Here is a 17192-nt window from a genome sequence, read left to right on the forward strand (position 1 = left end):
TCTTCAGAAGCGATATGACAGGTGTGGGTGAGATACAGATCACTATTAAAGTCCTTTTTACAAAAAAATCTCCACTTTCACTTTCACTTTCCACATTCTCCTTTTGTTCTTTGGCGATTTGGATTCTTTGTGCATATTGCCACTTACTGGTCGAGGCTGGTCAAAGTTGGAGATTTGTAGTAAAAAAGGACTTAAATATTGATCTTTTTCTCACCCACACCGATCATATCCTTCTGAAGACATGGATTAAACCACTTTTGGAGCTTCAAAGTTTTGGCCACCATTCACTTACATTTATGCATTTGGCAGACGCTTTTATCCAAAGCGACTTACAGTGCACTTATTACAGGGACAATCCCCCCGGAGCAACCTGGAGTTAAGTGCCTTGCTCAAGGGCACAATGGTGGTGGCTGTGGAGATCGAACCAGCAACCTTCTGAGTACCAATGTATTATACAGTGCACTTATTACAGGGACAATCCCCCCGGAGCAACCTGGAGTTAAGTGCCTTACTCAAGGACACAATGGTGGTGGCTCTGGGGATCGAACCAGCAACCTTCTGAGTACCAATGTATTATACAGTGCACTTATTACAGGGACAATCCCCCCGGAGCAACCTGGAGTTAAGTGTCTTGCTCAAGGACACAATGGTGGTGGCCGTGGGGTTCGAACCAGCGACCTTCTGATTAACAGCCCTGTGCTTTAGCCACTACGCCACCACACTTGCATTGTATGGACCTACAGAGCTGAGATATTCTTCTAAAAATCTACGTTTTTGTCCTGCAGAAGAAATTAAGTCATATACACATCTGGGACGGCATGAGGGTGAGTAAATGATGAGAGAAATTCCATTTTTGGGTGAACTATCCCTTTTAAAGGCAAGACAAATCATATTTCCCAATATAGGTCTTCTTTAAAGTGGTTGAAACAGCATCTGGCAAGTTTTTAACTTGCATGTATGAATTGTGCATGTGTTTGTATTTCCTAGGTCATTTTGAAGACGAGAGAGCTCTCTGAGAAGGAACTCAAGATGAAACAGCCGCTCATTGATTCGCCGTGCCATCAGAAGGTATGACCAATCACAAGCCTCAGATGGAAGCCCACATCTAAAAGTAGAATAACTCTTAGAGCCTTAGTATGCGCCTGTGTTCTCCTTGTTGGTTGACTGGTTCACTCGCTGTGTATTTGACACAGTTCAGCCCTGTTCTCTGATCAGATTTTGTCTGCTTTTAACAGATCTGATCTATCTGTCTCTCTCCTTCTACCTCCATTTCTGTCTGTGTTCAGAACGGAACACTAGCATACTACATACTAGAGGTCGACGGATAAGCAAGGTGGTGGAATAGGCCGATAACTGATGAATTGTTTTTTAAATGGATCTATACACTAATAAAATGTGTCTTATTCTTTTCTTACTATGAAGGGTGCAGACTTCCTTGTTCAGACTGCCACTATAAATCCGATTTTGTTTTTTTTTGCATTTCCAGATTATATCCAGATTAGGTTTTGATAGTCTGGACAGCAAAAAAACACATGACATATGATTTTCTCAGATGCGTCTCAGTCGGGACTGCTCAAATCGGATTTCAAATGGTCTTTTGCGTCACACTTTGTCGCTGCAGGTCGCCAGTGGCTGGCGGTGAAGTCGCTAGTGGGCGTTCCCACTACTGGTTGCCTAGTAACGTTTATAAATGACATTCACGGATGTCATTCCATTGCTGTTGACAGCAAATCTCTTTTCTTGGTGCTAAAGACAAACATTTTGGAGGGAAAGATTAAATATAAATGGAATCAGTACATAAAATGCTTTATATCAAAGATGAATGAGAAACAAGGCGTGCTGTTTGCCATAGCGGCTGTTTATCTGCGGCGAAAACGCAAACGCCGGTCTGTCTGGGTCCACAAAACCATTCAATCTCGGAGTCAGCACGGCGAGTACCACCGGCTGGTGTAAGAGCTGCGGCTGGATGAAATTGCTAACAGCAAGAATTAGCCTTTCATCCATCTTTCCGTTACTGCAGGAGCTGAGAGAGAGAGAGAGAGAGAGAGAAGGATCACGTGAGCTCTCCCGTCTTCTCTCCTATTGGCTGTCGCTTCTGTTAGTTGCTCGTCATTTGAATAAAGTTGAACTTGTCTCAACTTTGTCGCGTCGCGGGACATGCCCACATCTAATCGCCAACGGTCGCAACAGCTCGTGTCGCCAGAAGTCGCTGTGCTCTCATTGAAAATGAATGGGATGGTGTCGCTGAGGGGATACCAGTCTCCTCCATCGCTGAGTTTTTCTTGTGCGTTCTGCACTGTCATTGGACAGGGTGCTTATTTGGAGAGTGAGATGATGCACCTCCATTTGTTTTGGAAGCATCGTCACGTGGGTACGGCTACGTCGTTACCAAAGCAACCCATGCAGATAGGTTGGTTTTGTCTGAACACACATTTCTGATTTGATCACTTGCAATTAATAGTGCGGACAGTCTGCCTGAAATGAAAAAAAATCTGATTTGCCTGCAGTCTGAACATAGACATTGAGGCTGCAAAATGAATAAAATCCCAAAAATAACCAGAGAAATTAAGATTTGGTGCAAAATGTGTGACTTTTATTTACTTCAAGCAAGCCCAAAATACACTGGGGACTCTTATTTTGAAATTACAGAGCTTTGGCTCTGTTATAATGCTCTGTATGTAAGTATTTACCAAATTAAGCTTTTTATATTTATTTATTCATCAGATAAAGAGTTGTGTGTGTGTGTGTGGAATATATATATATATATATTTCACCAGATGAGGTTTATTGATGAGGAATAAAAAAATATATATATAAAATGGCCTCCATAAGTTGCATGCCAAATTCAACAAGTGTCATCTAGTTACCGTCACAGAAATTAAAATGGTTATTTTGCATTTTTAATCCAATTTTGTAAAACATTTCTAAAAGGGTTCAGTACAAGTTAAGCTCAATTAACAGCATTTGCAGCATAATGTTGATTTGCACAAAAAATATTTTGACTCGTCCCTCCTTTTCTTTTAAAAAAAAAGCAAAAATGGAGGTTCCAGTGTGGCACTTACAATGGAAGTCAATGGGGGGGCCAATGTTTGGAGGGTTTAAAGGCAAATATCTGAAGCACATAGTTTTATAAAAACACTTTTATGAATTCTTCTATTAAAACTTTTGTATTATTTGAGCTGTAATGTTAGTACAGGGTTTCCAGTGTTATGTTGTCATGGCATCAAAGTTGTACTTTTGAAACGGTGAGTATTTTAACATGTACCCCATTCACTTCCATTGTAAGTGCCACACTGGAACCCAGATTTTTGCTTTTATTTTAAAGAAAGGAGGAACGAGTCAAAGTTAGCTTTTGTGATAATCAACATTATGCCACAAATGCTGTTGTTTGAGCTGAACTTGTATTGAACCCGGAATATTCCTTTTAACTGTTTGAGCATCCCATCCAATAATAAGTCAAGGAGGAGAACTTTCTCCTTTGATGGCCATTAAAAACTACCTGTATATTCTGCTATTTCAAATATTATGTGTTGTATTTTTTTCGTAAGAATAGGATGTTAGTATGCTATTCTGAACATAGCCTCTCTTCTTGACATTTAACCTTTCACCTTTGACCTGTTTTATGCTCTTCCTGTTTGTCTCTCTTGCCCCGCCCCTCCCTGTCTGATAGTCTCCCTCAAAATGGTACTGGAAGCTCGTGCCTGTAAGTGCCACAGTGCTCCCTATGTGTCTGCCGCGACATGCTCCGAGCATACGACTGTATTGTCATGTTTGTGTGTGTGTGTGTGTGTGTGTGTGTGTGTGTGTGTTTGTGTTTGTTTGGCGGGAAGGTGTGTTTATGAGGCACTCATCATTTAGCATACAACCTCATGCGTTCATCCCTGTCCATCTCTCTCTCTCTCTCTCTCTCTCTCTCTCTCAGCCTGATCTCATGAACGCTTTGGCCCATTGCATGCTTGAGCCAGTGGAGTTCTCTCGTGTGGTACAGTACTCACTCACACACACTCACACACACACACACACACACACACACACACACACACACATAAACTCATACTCTCTGTCTTTCACTCCGTCACACCCTCACTCATCCATCTGTCTATCCATACATCCACGCACCCTATCAATCTTCATAGTAGCATTAGCGTATAACAAGGTTTGGATTTCCAGAAGGTAACAGCAGTGCTTGTAAGGCAGCGAAAAAACATGCTGCATCAGAGCTGCTTTCCCGTTGTCTTGGCACTAAGCACGCTCTTGTATTCGGTCGACTGTGAATTAAAATCAACACATAAGACATCACTGTCTTTGCAGAGTAAAGGTGGCTTTTGATGGTTAAATAGAAACGAGAAAGAAAGACCAATCACTATTCCGTATGCAAACAAACACAAGAATGAATACTATTTGCAGTAAGTACATTTTACCATGCTGTCATTGTGAACGTTTAAAGGGACAGTTCACCCAAAATGGAAATTCTCTCATCATTTACTCACCCTCATGCATCCCAGATGTGTATGACTTTCTTTCTTCTACAGAACACAAATTAACATTTGTAGGTTCATACAGTGCAAGTAAATGGTGGCCAGAAAGCACATAAAGGCAGCATAAAAGGTTTAATCCATGTCTTTAGAAGCGATGTGATAGGTGTGGATGAGAAACAGATCAATATGTCCTTTTTTTAATATAAATCTCCACTTTCACTTTCACATTATTTTTGGTGTTTGGCAATTTGCTGCCTTTGTGCATATTGCCACCTACTGGGCAAGGAGGAGAATTGTCATGAGTATGAGTAAATGATGAGAGAATATTTTTTTTATATTTAGGGGGTGAACTGTCCCTTTAAATGTATTGATGCTGACTACAATCCCTGGAGTCGTGAATCCAGGGCGTGCTGAGTGACTCCAGCCAGGTCTCCTAAGCAACCAAATTGGGTTGCCGGTGGGTAGAGTCACATGGGGTAACCTCCTCATGGTTGTGATTAGCGGTTCTCGCTCTCAATGGGGTGTGTGGTGACTTGTGAGTTGTTCTTGGTTCGTGGAGAGTCTCCACATGCTGTGAGTCTCCGCGATGTTGCATGATAAGACACGCGGATCGATGGTCTCAGAAGCGGAGGCAACTGAGACTTGTCCTCCGCCACCCGGATTGAGGTGAGTAACCGTGCCACAATGAGGACCTGTTAAGTAGTGGGAATTGATGCTTTTTAATAGTGAACTACCTGAATTAAGTTTACATCATAATGACTTGTCATGCCCTTATGGTATTTCATCATTGTTTGTCAGTGATAAATATTTATATCTTTGCAACTTTCCAATGCAAGATTTTTCTCAGTTTTGGTGAAACACCTTGCATGAAAATAATGTTTTGTATGTGTGAGAGACTGTCTGCATGTGTCTGAACTGTGTTAGATGGGTTTATAATTCCTCCCCTGCTGTCTGTCAGGTACGTTACCGTAGAGATCACCTGTCTGGACGTCCTTTTCCTCACCTGGCTGTGATGGAGGATTTGATGAAGGATGTGTGTGACGGGGCGGCACTTCTAACGGTTATCCACTTCTACTGCCCTGAATACATGAGACTAGATGGTATATACTCACATTTATTTATTGATTTAGTCAGTATGAATTCAAATTGGTGTAAATAATATTTTTACTGAGTATTTTTGTCTTGTTTTTTAGTAGAAATACCAAAACATTCTTAAAACAAGATTTAAAGGGATAGATTCCATCCCAGATGTGGAGTGGTGGTGGCATAGTGGGCTAAAGCACTTAACTATTAATCAGGAGGTTGCTGGTTCAATCCCCACAGCCACCACCATTGTGTCCTTGAGCATGTCACTTAACTCCAGGTTGCTCCGGGGGGATTGTCCCTGTAATAAGGGCACTGTAAGTCACTAACCAGATCTTTGAAGATTCAAAAAACACATTAAGGAAACAAAAGTAATCCATAAGATTTCAGTGGTTAAATCCATATCTTCAGAAGTGATATAATAGGTGTGGGTGAGAAACTGCTCAAAATGTAAGTGATTTTTTTTTACTGTAAATCTCCACTTTCACTTTTACATCTGAAAGTTAAAGTGGAGATTTAGGGTAAAAAAAGGACTTAAATATGGGTCTGTTTCTCACCCACACCTATTATATCACTTCTGAAGATATAGATGTAACCATGGATTACTTTGCTTTATTTGTTATTTTTGCAGCTACAAAGTTCTGGTCACCATTCACTTGCATTGTATGGACCTTCAGAGCTGAGATATTCTTCTAAAAATCTTTATTTGTGTTCTGCAGAAAGTAATACACATCTGGGATGGCATGAGGTTCTGCTATACTTTTCTTTTTTTTTTGGTCTTGTTGAAGATCCTCTTACTCTGGGAATACATCAGATTTCGGAAGTAAAATGGGTGTGAGCACTGTTACATGGTGACTTATAAATGCATTAATATGATGTTGTTTTATCTCCTTTTTTAGACATATGTCTGAAAGAGGTACCCTCGCTCCCAGATAGCATGTATAATGTCCATTTACTACGAGAGTTTTCTAACGAATACCTGAACAGGTGTTTTTATCTCCATGCTGAAGATCTGCTCTACGGCCCACCTGTACTCAAGGTTGGACCAAGTTCCTGTCTGGCCTTATCACATACACACAAACATGGCTTTCACAACCGATGACTATTAGAGTATAACTGTGGCTGTTTTTGTTCTTTCAGCATAACGTGATGGTTTTCATCGCTGAGCTGTTTTGGTGGTTTGAAGTTGTGAAGCCAGACTTCGTAAAGCCAAGAGACCTACAAGAGATAAAAGATGGTGAAATTGCAATACTCTCAGATTCAGAGATCTTGCCTTCGTCTTCCAAAAGATGGCAATCTAATAAATGTTTCATTGAATATTTATTGTAATATTGTGATTGACACCCCTCCGATCTGATCTGACAGTGAGACCATCTCTTCAGCCAAAGAGTGTCCACCCCCATGTGCCCATATCCAGTGCCACCAAGCGTAGCTTCTTAACGCCCTCCCCTTCAGCCGATTCATTGGTGACTAGTGCTAATCCTGACGGTTGTATGAGGTATTACCTGCATACTGAGGAGTCTTTGTCTGTGTAAGTCTGTTTCATGTTTACCATGTGTGTCAAATGTTTATGTTATTATTGTTGTGGCTACTAATAGACCTTTATGTTGGCTATGCCATGTTTCCTGCCAATAATTGGTTATTTAGAGATTTTGTGCATCAGCTGAGACCCTGATGCCGCTTGTCCGCTTAACAGAAGCGTTTGGAGCTGTTCACACTGAATGTGTTTTTGCACCCATCCCTGCTAATTTTCAATTGTTTTACTATAAACATGCGCTAGATGAATGTTTTTGACTATTATGCCCCATCTTTGCTATTTTCTTAACGTCTCATACGTCTCATAACGTCTTCAAATGTTGAAAACATTTTGTCAGTTGCATAGACGTTGGAACGGCCGCCGGCCGCCCCCTAAATTCACCCAAGTACTAAAAAAACAATACATTTAACGTTAGAGTTTGTAAAATACAGACTGATGTCTATGTAAGAGGTAATAATAATCCTTTCCATTATAATTCGACACGTTTTATTCATATCAGATACACATTGTGTAAGTAACTTTAATGTTTTCTCTATTCTTCTCCCAGTTCACCAGCCACTTACTTTTAAGTATTTCGGAAGTGGATGAATTCACGTGTTGTAAATCCAACAGATCCGATTCTCTGAACTGCGTCTGCGGCACAAACTAACATGGCGGCGCCCATCGCGCATACAGCTGAACTAACGCGATCGTTATAAAGGTGTTTAAACAACAATACACTTCCACTTGCATGTATTTGACAATCGGAATATCAGATATTTCATGCCATAGCTAACACATTTGTGAATATTCTGACTAAAAAAGGAAAAATGACATAAAAGCAGATCATCATTCATTCAGCGCTGTTGCTGCTGCGGTGTGTCACGTTACAAGCGATGATGCGTCACCATGGAAACCATAAAGCTTTGCGCAGGTTGAAAACCTGGCTGCGTAACACCATGTCACAGGAGAGACTAACGCACTTGGCCATTATGAATGCCCACAGTGATCTCCTGGATGAAATCGATGTCTCGACTCAATGTCGAACAACTGAAAGAAGATCCACCTTTGGAAATGCATTAATTATGTTTTTCTTTTTGAGTAGCGCATGTGTCTACTAGCATGCTCATAGCTTTAAATGTTTTGACTGTCAATGCTATATCAATAGGGCTCTATATGGTCGTTCATATTATGAATTTTCATGTTCCAAACAATATGAAATGTTGTGAAAATAAAACACAGCTCTCCCTCGTTCATTTCAGGGGTTCTGTTTAATTACCATTTGTGCATTTCATTCATTGCGCGCCTTGACACCAGTTCAAAACTGAGTCCCAAAAGTCTTATTTATTAATCCAGTCAATTTGTTGATGAAAACATTGATTAATATGAAGATACAATTTATACAAAACGTCTGACCCATTCCAAATGTTTTCCGATATATGGCGACTCAAGCACTGATGGAACAAAGAGCGCGCATTTCGAGATTTGTAGTAAAAACTTGTAATATAAATTCTCAGAAAATGCATTTAATACCAATATATTGAAACGTCTGTTTATATACTCCATTAATAAAGGAGTCCAGACATTGGAAAAATATCAGTCCACATGCGTTTTATATTTAATATTTAGGTACTTTTAGGTAGCAAAATATTTTTTAGAAAATTCTACTAGACTACGTCACTCATAAATCATGAAATTTCACACATCCACCATCTCTTGAGTTTTATTAAAAATCTTTAACTTTTAGGTAGCAAAATATTTTTTTAGTAATTCTGTCAATTACACTAAGGTTAGATTTCATTGAAGGTAAATTGGAGCGGCCACACTGAGCTGTGCGTAACGCCCACAGACGTGAAGTGAACGAGACAGAGGCTGACCGGTACTGTCTGAAATGGTTAACTCTGTGGTGATGCATGTGCAAAACAGATTTAACTAATCATAAAGTCAATCAGGATACATAACACAGCCTACTATAGGCCTACACTAACCCCCCCCCCTCTCACAATATAGTTCCCACATCCCTGGTCGGTTGTTATCTCAAAATAACCTCCAGCAGGGGTCTTGTATCAGCCTGAAGGGGTTTATTGGGCGATAACAGCTTACTGTACATTATCCATCTTATTACATGGCTACCAACCAAATCCATGAATACATGGACATAAAATATTGATTTGCATTTAAATGATGTAATAATGTTTGAAGAAAGAAATCATTGATCAGCTAAATTCCACCACCAGTTTGCGAAAGAGTTCTGTTGTTGGTGTTTATTTAGTTATTAATGTCTGACTGACTGCTCATAATCTAGCTCATTAAAAAAACTATTTGCCAAATAAATGCACATGAAACATTTAAGTTTGTTTTATTAGCTTACTTGTATAGATCGTAGAGTGATCCGAGAAGCAGGTAAGATGACTCGTAATACCTGGATGAGCAGTCTGATGTGTGGAATTGCGGTTGTTACTGAGAAATATCAGACCGCTAGATGGCGCCATTGACCAATCAGAATCATGTATTCCAGAGAGCTGTGTAATAAACACACATAAAGCCACCCAGCTTTCTAGTAGATGTTGACATTGGCATTACCTTTAACCGCAAGTTAACCGCTAGCTTTTTTACATGTAGTTGTTTGACCTTTTTGCTTTAATATGAGTCTAAATTTATTTGTGTTTTAGTTTAAGGGTATACTGTATAAAGCTCATATCTTATTTTCCTCTCAGAACTAAGAGAAGCCCCGCCCACAGCCCCTCCTACCCGCTTCTCTCACTGCGACAAAGACCACAGAAGCCCATTCAGGGCGAGGAGAATTCAGGTAGCCACATTCTTATTCCTTTCTGGGTATTAGGACAATATTGTGTGCAACTTGGTAATATTCACTGTTCTGTCTATTTTCCCTCTCTCTCATTCTCTGTGAGTAGAACTCAGGAACAGGTCAAACTCGTTGTCCCATATGGATGGACCATTACTTGGATCACATCTTGCCTGGGCGGAAAGGAAACAAAGGTCAGGGTAACATTTTATGTAGAGGTCATTTGGGGCTAGGTGTTATGACAAATCTCAGTCTTAGAATTAATTATGACTAACCCCTTTTTTTAAATAAATATCTCTCTCGCTTGTTTTGTCTATCAGGCGCATCTCTCAGATGGAGATGGACTGGGAACGTGTTTGTGGCGATAACGTCAGCTTGGCTCGTTCCATTAGTAAGGACAGTTTAGCGTCTAATGTCATTTCCATTACTCCACGACACAGAATCAATGGCCAGCCCCTCCCCCAGACATGTCACTATGACAACCAGGAGGGAGAGGAGGAGCTTGTGGCTGTCAGTAACCCTGAGGGTTCGTCCAGATCTAGAGATGCCCAGCCCGAGAGATACTTCTTAGAACCGTTGCAACCTGCGGTTCTTCGAGCAAATAAGGAGAAAACTGGAATTGGTAAATGGGAAGAGAGTGGCGAGGGGCGGACTCAAGCACGCAGGCGGGCGTACAACCCTACAGAATGCACACTCAACCGGACGTTTACTCCGATCAATAGCAATAGCATAGAGCCAGAAAGCACACAAACTGGGTCCCCTACGCAATCTGGAAGCTTCTTCCTGCATGACGATGCAGAATTTCTTCGTACTAGTCCGCTCGGAGGTTGGGAACACATCACATCAGACTCGGAATTTGAGGAAGATGATGAAGTGGAAGATCAGGAGCGAGAGCTTGCCAAAGCGCTGCTATTGCATGCTAGCCTGAAGTGTGTAGGCCGTGGAGACATAGAGGAGGAGTCTGCGAAGCTGCGAGAGGACGATCGTGTACAAGAACGGGATGATAAGGAAAGCTCAAGTGGACGGGCCAGTCCGTGCCCCAGCATGTTATCGCAGGCCAGCAGCACATCAACGGGCACTGGACGCATGACGAGTTTTGCAAAACGGCGTAGACATAAAGTTGGATTTCCCGATGGTTGCTACAGCACTGGCAGCTCTCAAACTACAACTCCTGATGGGTCTGAAAGTGGCCTCCTTCCATCAGACATGAGCCCGAGTACGCCTTTTGGAGGCACCCGACCTGGCCTCGCTTCCGATCTCGTCCACCTTCGCATGCAACTGGAGGAGAAACGTCGTACCATCGAGATGCAGAAAAAGAAGATGGAGACTTTGTCGGCACGCCAAAGGCTGCAATTGGGCAAAGCAGCGTTCCTGCATGTCATTAAAAAGGGAAGGAGTGACACACTGCCACACCCACTCAAACCAGAAATGGTGCCCAAAGAGAAAGAATTGGCAAAGGACGACACATGCGTGGAAGTTCTTAAAGCCCGAGGCAAGGAGGCAGAGCAGTGCCCAAATAAAGAAATATTGCCCCAGGGTACACCGGTAACACCCTCAGAGGTGGATAAGGACAATCGTTTGAGTGTCTCGAGAGGGCTGCGAAGTTTTGGACAGTGTAGGCGGAGAGCCGGATCTTGGCGAATGCAGCCGCTCTATCGAATTTCTAAACGAAGCCATTGGAGCAATTCAACAACAAATGATGCAACTTTCGCTGCAGCAGGACTTACTCATAAAACAGTCTGTTAAGTCACCCCAAGAACACTCACAAACACATGCAACCAAACCGAACACTGTGCCGTCGTTAAACGAAAACGTACCAGAGCCGCCGCATGAGGCTAAGTCCCATCTCTTCGTGCAGTTCACAGAAACTATTTCCACCGCAACAAAGCGACCTCCAAGACTTAGCTCGAGTCGTGCGCTTCAGACGAAACCTACCAACCTCAAACTAAGCAAGGTTGCCAACAGTCGCCCAAAAGGAAGCACTCTGACAACGACTGGTAACCCTAGACCCTCACTGGGTGGCAGGACCCCCCGGGCTGAGAATGAAGAAGAGGGTGAGTCTATAGAGGGTGGGCTTGGCTCAAAAGCAATCATTGAAAATACCACATTCAAACTGCATGACTCTGGAACACGAAGTGCTGACAGTCTTGACTCGGCCCGAACTGAACTCCCCACCTTGGAACCTTCACCTGTGGATGCGACCTGGGAGAGGAGAGAGTCTGGTGGCTCTGGGGAAGAGAATGTTGCAGTACCGTCTGAAGAAAACCGAAGCAAAGCTCAGCTCATTGAGGTTGACCTATCTGACCTGGCTGACCCTTCTGAAACAAGCATAGAACCTGACAGTGAACAGAAGCCTGGACTGGGCTTCTTCTTTAAGGTAGCAGAGCATTTGCACAAATCTTTGCAGTCTTTTGTTATCCTGTTCTCCAGTCTGTTATATTTATATTGCATTATATAATGAAAAATAATATCTGATTGGCTGAGCCACGTTCGAAGTGTTTTCAAAGGCCAAAGTATACAGAACTTTGGTTTTCCACGTGCTGATACATCTCGCTCGCAGTGCGTGAGTGAGCGTGATGCTAATTTCGTTATTTACACAGTATATGCGGAATGTCCACGTGTAGCCTAGATTTCTAGACACATGGACATTCCGCATCTTTGTGCGTGGTCTCCGTAACTTCTCTCCTCCTACTACTATTTATTTATTTATTTATTTATTTATTCTTCCCAATTTGGACTGCCCAATTCCCAAGTCCTCATGGTGGCGTAGTGACTCGCCTCAATCCGGGTGGGGGAGGATGAATCCCAGTTGTTTCCACGTCTGAGACCGCCAATCCGCACATCTTATCATGTGGCTTGTTGAGCGCATTACCGCGGAGACATAGCGCACATGGAGGCTTCACCCAATTCTCAGCGGCATCCACGCACAACTCACACCCCACAGAGAGCGAGAACCACATTATAGCGACCACGAGGAGGTTACCCCATGTGACTCTACCCTCCCTGGCAACCGGAACAATTTGGTTGCTTAGGAAACCATTCTCACTCACGACTCCAGATATGGTAGTAAGCGTCTTTACACGTTGAGCTACCCAGGCCCCATCTCTTCCTATTATTAAATAATCGTCTGATTGTGGCTATTTGAGGGAAATGCGATTTATTATGTATTACATATTCTAATCTCATTTTAATGCCCAAATAGTGGAATTTTAAGCGAATATATAAATAACCGTAAAAGCTCTAATAATCGCAATTATTTGTTTGACAATTATTCATCAGTCAAATTTCATAATGACAGCCCTAGATCTTCCATTTAGCTGCAACATTTTGCCAGTTGCCTTATCTGTATTTATGTCGCACTAAGTAGCTCCGCCCATAATGAAATCTCATTGGTCGAAAATCCTTCACGTAGCTGTATATTAAACATCAATTATGCTCAGATTGTCATTTTATTCAAATTGAGACCAAATGCCTCAGATTTCATTTCGCATTTGTAGGATGATCAGAAAGCAGAGGACGAATTGGCTAAGAAGAGAGCGGCATTCCTACTGAAACAGCAGCGCAAAGCCGAAGAGGCGCGAATACGCAAACAACTGCTGGAGGTGGAGTCAGAACTCAAGCGAGATGAAGCCAGGTATCAGTCACTGTGGATCTGGTGTGTTTGTGCAAATGTTACAAGGTGAGAAAAATGCATTCAGGTACTATGGGGATTCTCAGATGCATTTTCTTTCTGTGTGCTCATGTTAGACGGAAAGCCGAGGAAGATCGTGTACGTAAAGAGGAAGAGAAGGCTCGCAGAGAGCTGATCAAACAGGAGTATCTCCGTAGGAAGCAGCAAGAACTGCTGGAGGAACAGGGCGTGGCCAAGCCACGCCCACGCAACAGGAGGCCACGCCCCAAATCACTACACCGTGCTGAATCCTCATGTTCTACTCGTAAGTATTCTAGAATCTAGCCTACTGTATTTATGTGTCTATTTGAGACTATTAGTACATAGATTGTTCTCCTATACAAACTGTATCCCATATTAACTTCTCTCTTTCTCTCTGTAGCGGTTAGTCTGTGTTCTGCTCCCTCTGGATCGTCTCTCTCATTGGCTTCTGCTGCTACTGAAGGTGATAGTGTTGCATCAGGAGGGGCCAGTTCACACAGGTGAGTGTTGGCAGTACATTACCCATGTGTGGTCCACTTATCAGGACTTAAAGGGACAGTTCACACAAAAATGCTAATTCTGTCGTCATGTACTTAAAAGCATGTCACTCGAAACCTGCATGAAATCTCTGGGTGTGTATTGCAGGGGCGAGTCAGTGGAATCTTTTCCCATATTGAGCCGAAATGCAAGCAGGAACATGGAGCGGGACTGGGACAATGCATCAACGGCTTCATCCATCACTTCTGTAGCAGAATACAATGGTGAGACACATTTTCTCTCATATAACTACACTTCTTTTTGGATGCACCTGTAATGATACCACATTGTTTTTTTGTTTGTTCTCCTAAAATAACAGAGCATTTCAAAATTAACTAGCTTTCGGTTTGTTTTTGTTTTTTTGCTTTCTTTATCTCAGGGCCCAGGTTGTTTAAGGAGCCGAGCACAAAATCTAACAAACCCATCATCCAGAATGCCATTGCTCACTGCTGTCTGGCGGGAAAAGTCAATGAAGCCCAAAAGAACGCCATTCTAGAGGTGAGTTCTGTTGCTATGACAAGACCGTTCGGAATAGCATACTTCCATACTACTCTTACTATTTATGCAGTATACAGTATCTGTGTGTGTGTGTGTGTGTATATATATATATATACACCGATCATCCACAACATTAAAAGCACCAGGATAATATAGTGTAGGCCCCCCTCGTGCCACCAAAACAGCGCCAACCCGAATCTCAGAAGAGCATTCAGAGATGATATTCTTCTTACCACAATTGTACAGGGCGGTTATCTGAGTTACCGTAGACTTTGTCAGTTCAAACCAGTCTGGCCATTCTCTGTTGACCTCTCTCATCGACACGGCTCACTGGATGTTTTTGGTTTTTGGCTCCATTCTGAGTAAATTCTAGAGACTGTTGTGTGTGAAAATCCCAGAAATACTCAAACCAGCCCATGTGGCACCAACAATCATTCATCCGATTATCTAATCAGCCAATCGTGTGGCAGCAGTGCATAAATCATGCCGATATGGGTCAGGAGCTTCAGTTAAGGTTCACATCAACCATCAGAATGGGGAACATTTTTATTTCAGTGATTTGGACGAGTAAAGACGCTTACTACCATATCTGGAGTCGTGAGTGAGAATGGTTTCCTAAGCAACCAAATTGGCCCGGTTGCCAGGGAGGGTAGAGTCACATGGGGTAACCTCCTCGTGGTAGCTATAATGTGGTTTGCTCTCGGTGGTGCGCGTGGTGAGTTGTGCGTGAATACCGAGGAGAATAGCGTGAAGCCTCCACATTCCACAGGCGCTATGTCTCCGTGGTAATGTGCTCAACAAGCCACATGATAAGATGCGTGGATAGACGTCTCAGACGCGGAGGCAACTGAGATTCGTCCTCCGCCACCAGGATTGAGGCGAGTCACTACGCCACCGTGAGGACTTGGAGTGCATTGGGAATTGGGCGTTCCAAATTAGGGAGGAGAGAGAGAGAGAGAGAGTGAGTGAGTATTCAAGCCTGGTGCATGCTAGGAACACCAGCTTTGAAAATTTAAGTAAACATGACTTTTTTTATTTACCTGTGAAATTTACTCAAATGAGCGAATAAATAGGACAAGTTTTTCCACCATTTCTGACCCTAATCTGACATCTCTGTATTGCCTAATTATTTGATTGGACTGTCAACATTTCCAGCATTTTTTGGATTAAAATTGGATTAAAATTGCATACCTTTATAGTTACGGATGAAACAGCTATGTTTATGCATATGTTTATGTTCAATATGTAACTAGTTGTTGCTCTAAATCCACAGGAAATTGAACGTTGTGAGTCCAACCACCTGATAATCCTTTTCCGTGATGGTGGATGTCAGTTCCGGGCGCTTTACTCATATTCCCCCGAAATGGAGGAGATCCTCAAACTGAAAGGCACCGGGCCACGATCCATCAGCCGCAAAATGATCGACAGACTCTTCAAATACAGCTCCGACCGCAAACAGTTCACTGTCATTCCTGCAAAGTCCGTCTCTGTCAGCGTTGACGCTCTTACCATCCATGGTCACCTGTGGCAGGTCAAACGGCCGAGCTCCAAGAAAAAATCATAACCAGTTCCTGTTGGCTCCTTGGATTTCTCCGCTGCTTTCTGATTGGCTACTGGGCTATATTCCAGTCTCCTTTTGAATTTAATGGCTCTTTTCTGGCGAGCAGGCCTCCTTATCTCCAATTGAGCTTCATTTTGCATTTCCTAATGGACTCCTGCTTTCCTAATGGCTCACCAGATGCTGCGCTCCATTTGACCACTGCGCGGTGACATATGTGGAGAATGGGAGGAGCATATGTTTGATTGACAGTTAATGAATGTGCTTTAGGGTTATTTTATTGTTCACTGTTTTTAGGCAGAAAACTGCATGTGGCACTTTTCTGTTCGGAGGAAGTTTGATTTTACACAGGGACGAAAGATTACACTTCCACTACTTAGTTTATGAATTATGTACACAAGCGTGGGGACGTTGCTATGGTTACGAATGCATCCTGTGTTTTGGGTTTCTTATACCTCTCCATATGCTGCTGTTCATAGGTGACGCTCACCTTAACAGTGCAATGCAATTTAAGAACCACATGAAAAGGTGTGTGTGTGCGTGCGCGTGCGTGTGCGTGCATGAATGTTGACTTTGAAGAGTTTCCAGCTTTTCAATGTCATGGTTTTAAAATGTTTTATCATGAGATGGTTCTGTTTTATCAGTTATTTTGTCCTTTTTGTGTATTCACGCTGCCTGCTGACAGTATTAACTTTTCGTAATTCTTCTCTGAGGAACCAGATTGTCATGGAAACACATTGCCACTGATTGTGTGTGTGTGTGTGTGTGTTCAGGAAAGAATGTTTGCACTCCAGGGACTCCTGTTGTACATGCTTGGATTGTATAAAACCTTGCTTTATCTTTTTCTTTATTATTATTATTTACCATATATTTATTTTAAAGAGGAACACTGAAATTTAATAAATTATAGAACCAAAACAATGTCTTGTTGTGTGGGTTAATTTTAGCAATCTGACATATTCATGCAGGATCACATGGTTTGGGTAATGGTTTAGAACTCTTATGAAGGATTTTAGGAAGTCCCTATGGAAGAAATGAATGGAAAAATACAGCAGGAACCAAAA

General features: G+C 42.3%; 1 protein-coding gene across 1 annotated transcript in view; it reads left to right on the top strand.

The window, feature by feature from the left end:
- LOC127629308 (calmodulin-regulated spectrin-associated protein 1-B-like) overlaps nt 1-17037 on the top strand; it is a 39993-nt gene extending 22956 nt beyond the window's left edge. Inside the window, 16 exon segments of the mRNA XM_052106468.1 lie at nt 988-1068; nt 3671-3703; nt 5437-5578; nt 6461-6600; nt 6702-6798; nt 6927-7092; nt 9795-9886; nt 9993-10077; nt 10204-11479; nt 11481-12260; nt 13381-13517; nt 13631-13818; nt 13936-14035; nt 14181-14296; nt 14452-14570; nt 15844-17037. Coding sequence (XP_051962428.1) covers nt 988-1068; nt 3671-3703; nt 5437-5578; nt 6461-6600; nt 6702-6798; nt 6927-7092; nt 9795-9886; nt 9993-10077; nt 10204-11479; nt 11481-12260; nt 13381-13517; nt 13631-13818; nt 13936-14035; nt 14181-14296; nt 14452-14570; nt 15844-16134 — 3843 coding nt within the window. The 3' untranslated portion in view covers nt 16135-17037.
- Nucleotides 17038-17192: the final 155 nt, after the last annotated feature.

This window comes from Xyrauchen texanus, chromosome 35 (genome assembly GCF_025860055.1).
Source record: "Xyrauchen texanus isolate HMW12.3.18 chromosome 35, RBS_HiC_50CHRs, whole genome shotgun sequence".
Taxonomy (NCBI): Eukaryota; Metazoa; Chordata; class Actinopteri; order Cypriniformes; family Catostomidae; genus Xyrauchen; species Xyrauchen texanus.